This window comes from Papilio polytes, unplaced genomic scaffold (assembly GCF_000836215.1).
Source record: "Papilio polytes unplaced genomic scaffold, Ppol_1.0 DF823923.1, whole genome shotgun sequence".
Classification (NCBI taxonomy): domain Eukaryota; kingdom Metazoa; phylum Arthropoda; class Insecta; order Lepidoptera; family Papilionidae; genus Papilio; species Papilio polytes.
The window spans coordinates 3244358-3250558 of record NW_013525281.1 but is presented as its reverse complement, the minus strand read 5'-3'; the positions used below and the strand labels follow the sequence as shown (position 1 = coordinate 3250558).

The 6201-nt window shown below is 35.4% G+C and overlaps 1 protein-coding gene across 1 annotated transcript in view; it reads right to left on the bottom strand.

Moving 5' to 3' along the window:
• LOC106102098 overlaps positions 1 to 6201 on the bottom strand; it is a 21583-nt gene that overhangs the window by 5498 nt on the left and 9884 nt on the right. The window contains exons 6-12 of the mRNA XM_013281507.1: positions 6107 to 6196; positions 5853 to 5985; positions 5506 to 5648; positions 4654 to 4840; positions 3257 to 3369; positions 1106 to 1171; positions 7 to 519 (exon numbers count right to left, since the gene is read on the bottom strand). Coding sequence (XP_013136961.1) covers positions 7 to 519; positions 1106 to 1171; positions 3257 to 3369; positions 4654 to 4840; positions 5506 to 5648; positions 5853 to 5985; positions 6107 to 6196 — 1245 coding nt within the window. The remainder of the gene's footprint in view (positions 1 to 6; positions 520 to 1105; positions 1172 to 3256; positions 3370 to 4653; positions 4841 to 5505; positions 5649 to 5852; positions 5986 to 6106; positions 6197 to 6201) is intronic.

The window sequence follows — 6201 nt, the reverse complement described above, 5'->3', positions numbered from 1 at the left end:
TTCCACGAACCGGATATCTATCCGATGGAAACCGGTCCTCGGGATATTTATCCGGATAAACGTCAATAGGATATCGGCTGATTGGATAACGTTCACCGGCGGGATATCTACCGATGTCATTCGATTGGTAATCGTAAATTGGATACCGTCCGCTGTCGATTGGGTAGCGGTCTCCACCTGGATACCTATCTGGTGCTGGATATCTATCTACTCCCGGTGGGTATCTGTCTATGCCTGGGGGATATCTGTCGGATGGATATCTCTCGGGTCCGACACCGGGTGGGTATCTGTCGTCTGGATACCTATCTGCTGGGTAGCGGTCTCCCGGTAAATATCTATCGGGGTATTGGTCGGGTCCCACCGGGTACCGGTCGTCGGGCGGTGGGTACCGGTCTGGTCTTCGGTCGTATCGGTCGTCGTCCGCATATCGGTCATCATCGGGATAGCGGTCAACGCCGGGGGGATATCGATCCCGATCTCGATCCCGGTCCCGATCTCGATCGCCACCACCGTTACCACCTTTAAAAGTAAATAATTAGAAGCTGTAATAATCTACAATATGTAGTATTAATTAAAGACTAGCATGCACTACGGTCAACTAACATTCACTACTCAAAGATACAATGCTAAAAATATATAAATTACAACGTAGATACGAAGATAATACACATTATTTATAAAAAAAACATGCACTAATTTTGTAGATACAGTCATGCACATTCATGTATTGTAGAGATGGTAAATATTGCTACTTAAAATAAACAATTAATTCATAAACCGCAACTAAATTCTGAAAAAAACTAGTCTGGACATATAAGATGTAAATTACTTGTAGATTCAAATACGCACATTAGGACGTGCTTTTCTATGACCAGACTAGTTATGATAAATAATGAATAACTTTAACTACAGACTTAACAATAGTCTTAATATTTACATAACGATCTACTTCTATTAAAATTAAAATAAATAATACAAAGTCGAATATTTACATAATAAGCTGAATACATTTAAATCATAATCAAATGTTTGTAGCTACTATAACCATAATGAGCCCAATATGGAAGAGAATATATTTAATATTCCCTACAATCATGCATCAAACCTGAATTAGACCCTGGCCTGCCACCGCCTGTTCCCCCTGACTCGTTCTCACCAGTTACGAGCTGATCTGAATCCCCAAAATTATTGTGCTAATGAATTTTTATTTTACTACATCAGAAAACATCCTAAATCTGCAAACATTGATATAAATCATTTACATTGATATTGTATTTTTGTATATATTGAAATAAATCAAATCTACTGGGCCGTTTTAAAACATTCTTTCATCGTTAGAAAGGGTTTATCTGTGAGTAACATAGGCTATATTTTTTTAAATTCACGCGGGCAAAGTCGCGAGTAACAGCTAGTATTTTTTATAAAAATAAATACTAGTATTGAGACAAAAAATGTTTAAGTTAAGTTTCATAACAAGTGGTCGCGTAATTTTAATTTATCTTGACTTGCATATGACTAATTTCTGTTTGAAACTTGATTGTGTGATTCTTTTGTTTTGTCTGACTTTAATATTGAATTAAATACGTTGCAGTGTCCTTTCAAGTAGTATCAGGTTCAAGTATGTAAACATATGTACCATTATAGAAATATTGTGTGTGCTATTTTTGTAATAGAGATGGGTTCAAAGTCGCTACTTCTGCCTTGTTAGTACAATTGCCCACTTATGTTAGCATTGCGCACTTCGTAACAAATACATGGACATTACAATAATGTACGCATACCTATTCATAAAAAGAAAAATAAACACAAACATCTTTAAATCACACCTCATCGCTTCAATTGTACATAATAAAACTTTTACCTCTTATTTGTCGGAAAAAGGTATTCAAATTCATAGATTATTTAAAAATAATTTTAAAGCGGTTTTTAACAGGTCCACTTTTAGGGTCTATTTAAAATAGGAATATCCGTAAAATATTAAAATCATTGTTACCCTATCACGTTCTGTGTTCTCATGTTCATTGGGTGTCCCCTTACTGGCACACTTGCGACTAACACGTGATAACAAAACGTGTATGTCACTCATTCTATATAAATATGTGTGTTGGTACGTATTTATATGAATGTATCATTTAAAAACGTTTATTTATTATCATTTTAAACGTCTCCACTGAGTAGTTCGGAGGTCCTAACTTCCTTCTATTCGTTCTTAGACAAAGACATTTAAAAAATAAAAAGACGCGGCAAAGTAAACTAAAATTTTTTTCGCGCTACTTTCTCTGAAAGGTACTATATCAGTTGTCAAGTTAAGTACAACACCTTGTGTCCTGGTTTTACTATAAAACTAGCTATCGCCCGCGACTACGTCCAAAAAAACAAAAGTGAGAAGCCTATGTGGTTTTCCAGACTATCCTCTAAAACCATGGCAAATTTTATCGAGATCCGTTCAGCCGTTAAGGCTACAAAATCAAACATTCATCCATGAATCTAAACTTTCGCATTTATAATATTTGTGAGATAAAGCTCCGTCTTTTGTTACATAGTAAACTAAACAGTATTACAAAACAAAATACAAACATTAAAATATTATTTAATGACACTATTGGCAATTAATTTAAATATAATAAATTATTTTAACATGTAGTTTTGAGTATTAATAAAAAGCGTTAGCGAGATTTCACGAGTTTCAAGTGAAGTGTCCACTATGCCTTCTCTATATATATTTTTTTAAACTCTTTGGTCCTAGTCCTAGGTGACATACCAATAGTGAACTTGCTGCTTAGGCTACGTTTTTCATTATTTATTAATTTCACGCGGGTTAAGTCGCGAGCAACAGCTAGTATTTAATAATCGCGTGTCATATTGGAGGTAACGTTATTATAGACAAAGGAAACATAATATTTATATAATGATATCAGGCTACCAGACATGTTGACCTGGATTAATAAAATCACTAGCAATTAGAATGTCCACTCCACACAAAAAACATGTTCTTTCACTTGCTGCAGTTAATAATTTCTTTAATTTACTATAGCAATAATTGTAACATTTTTGTTGGGCAGTAATCGAACAAAGAACTCGGACGAAGTTCGATATTAAATGACATTTAAGTCGTTTATTCGTCTTTTGTTTACAATATTCAATAATTAAAAAACTTCTATAACTTATGTAAATGAAAATACACAATTGGGCACGTCAATAGAAAATGTAGTCCTGTATACAACGTGACAAATCAAGCAATCGGTATAATACTTACGCATCAAATTTTCGTAATAATCAAAATCGGGATCATACAGCAAACGCATGCCGTCCTTCTGATTGTACCGGCTTAGGCGACAGGTCCTCGCCCTATCGCTGTACACGGCGGACCTGAACGAAAACAAAACATAAATAGAACAAACAATACCTAACCTACGTGTCAATTCTATCGTACAATGAACTCTACGATTTAGGGCAGTTACACACGCGCGTTACATTCATTTTGTATTATACATACTCTGAACATATTAGAATATTACTCGTAATGATTGCACCATTCATTAACTTTTCAAAGAAGATTGCGAACTTAAGTAAGTTTTAAATAAAAGTTGTTTCAAAATGTCCGCCATATTGTTCTAGAAGAAAAGAGTAGTTAACTTTTAGGTAATTCTCGTTATTTCATTGTATGTTACAAAATGGTTAACCTTTGTAATACGTTTTTAATAGTGTAAAAAAAAACTATAGTTTCATAACCACAAACAAGCTATTGAATAAAATTGTTCACATGCTTCTTTACGTATATAGTTTTTGTAGGTCAGTGATAAGATTATATCGTGAAAATATTACGATAAATAAAAAAAATAAACTCGTTTAACTTCGATCGAAGTTTCATTGAAACATGTGCTTTGACTTAATGTTAACCTACTTTCGCTTATGTAATAAAATGCTAAAGGCAAATACATAAGTTATTTTTAACTTTAATAAGATTTTAAAGCGCATTAAGTATTACTTCTAGAAATTTACACATTGTTGCGAGTCTATGTAAATTACTACTATTTTGTATTATATACAACTGCAAAACAAGTGATTAGTGTCTCACTTAACATCAACACACATTTAAATTAAGCATCATAAAGACACAATTATTCATACGTTAACTTGTATTATTTTCAATGTAAAGATTATGAAAATCCTTTATACAGCTATAATGTTGCAAGCATTGTGAGTCCACATCGTGATTCTATGGCCCGGATAAAATTATGTCTCGATAATAAGATTGTCACTCGTCTCACTCAACTATTAAAAAGTATTACTCGTGCGCAGATACTTTGCCTATGGCATAACGCTTTAATTGATTAATTCCGCAGACGAGTGCGGGACGAGGTCGGTGTAATTGGGAGTCATCCACAAATCTGCGCACAGCTAATGAAAAAAGTAACAACATAACCCTTGATAATGAAATTCTAACTTAAAATATATCAAAGGGAGATCAAGAAAATTTGGTTGTATAAAAGAAGATTTAAGAAGGGGAATTCGAATTATTCGAATATAGAATGATACGGTAGCGTATGGTTGCACGTAAAAGTTCAGAATCTCAGAGGAAGACTGTCACACTGAGGGAATATCTATGTAAAAAACGGTACCGAGTGTAAAAAGTTAGTCCGTTTTATTTACCTGCATTGAAAGCTTGTCTGTCTGAGGCATTCATCCAGGCACTCGCTGAGTGAGCGTCCCGTGATCTCGGAGTGGAACTCCCCGGTTATCCGACTGTTCCTGTACCGCTGGAAGGCGGTGTCAGGCCTCCTGCCCGGAGCAAACAGATGTGACGTGGCGCTGTTGTCCGGGTACTCCGTGCCGCGAGCTGTCACCCGATGAGAAACTGAGCGTAATCGCGACAGAAAACCCTTATTGTATCGTTCTTACCGGTAAAAAGGATTTTTAGACTAAGATTTTTTTGTTAAACTTTTGTTAATGTTCTATTTTATTTTTACTCCCATAACTAAGTAGCACAAATTAATTATTTCTACGCGACTCTCGTCTATGTTATTTAAAGAACTATGGTTGGAATTAGGTAGTCTTCTAAAAACCTGCTTTCTTCAATTTGTATGAAATTGCTGGATAGATTATTATCGTTAATGATGGCAATTGAATCCAAATTGAGTCCAAAAAGCAAATTAAACAACTTTCAACTATGAAATAGTATAATTGTTTAGCGCATCGACAATACCCTAACCATTTAGAGCATGCGCACATCCTTGACTAAACTATCGCATAACTGTTTAGTCTCGCTTTGATTCCTATAGGCTTATATGGAAGTGTGCTTCTCGATTTTTAGTCATGCAGCTAAGCAGTTGAATTGGCTGCGAAAGTATCTACATTCAACAATCGCATAACAGTTGGGCGATAGTTAAGTCAAAGGTGTGCGCCCGCTCTTATGCTATGACTGGTTACTTAAGGTTCTCCAAGTTTCCAAGGTAACCAAATTATACTGTTAATTAAGAAGTTTTAAGTAGTAACGATACTTACGGTTGTCAAGGCATACGAGGTCGTAGAAGTGGTGTGTCGGTGAAGCGCTGACGGTGACGTCGTCCTTCTGAGAGACGGAATCCTCCTCGGACAGCACGCACTGCCGTGTCATTGCGTCGTGCTCGATAGACCGACAGAAATACCTAGGAACAGCGTTCACTTGTTATTTCTGTTACCTTCATCTACGTGGTTACATAGACTTTTTTGAAAAGAAAGTAGAATATTGGTTGCCAATATTTTACTCTCATACATGACAATCGAACTAAGACATTATCTTATCAAAAAGACTTGTTCCTATACTATTAGTATTTTATTGTAATGTGCATAACTTAAGAAACAGTCCTTACTTTTCTGCGCGGACGCACATCGACTGGCATTCGTCTAATGTCATATTTGAGAATACATCAGCTTCGAAAGGTCCTCCGAGTCGTTTGTTCTCTTCTTTGATAAACACAGCTAAACCATCGCAGCGTCGTTCAGCTAAAATACAGAATGTTTTTTTCTAAATCATGCCATAACTTTTTTCTTAACGCTACCCTCTACTATATAATTTTTCACTTGTTTTCGCACAATCAATTATATAGTTATTAGTAAATATTACCGTTCAAGCAAGTATTCTCCAGGTAATCCGCATTATGATCGTCTTCCAGCATTTCAGGATGCGTTCTTCTTGTGAATCTGCTGAGAGAACAAGTT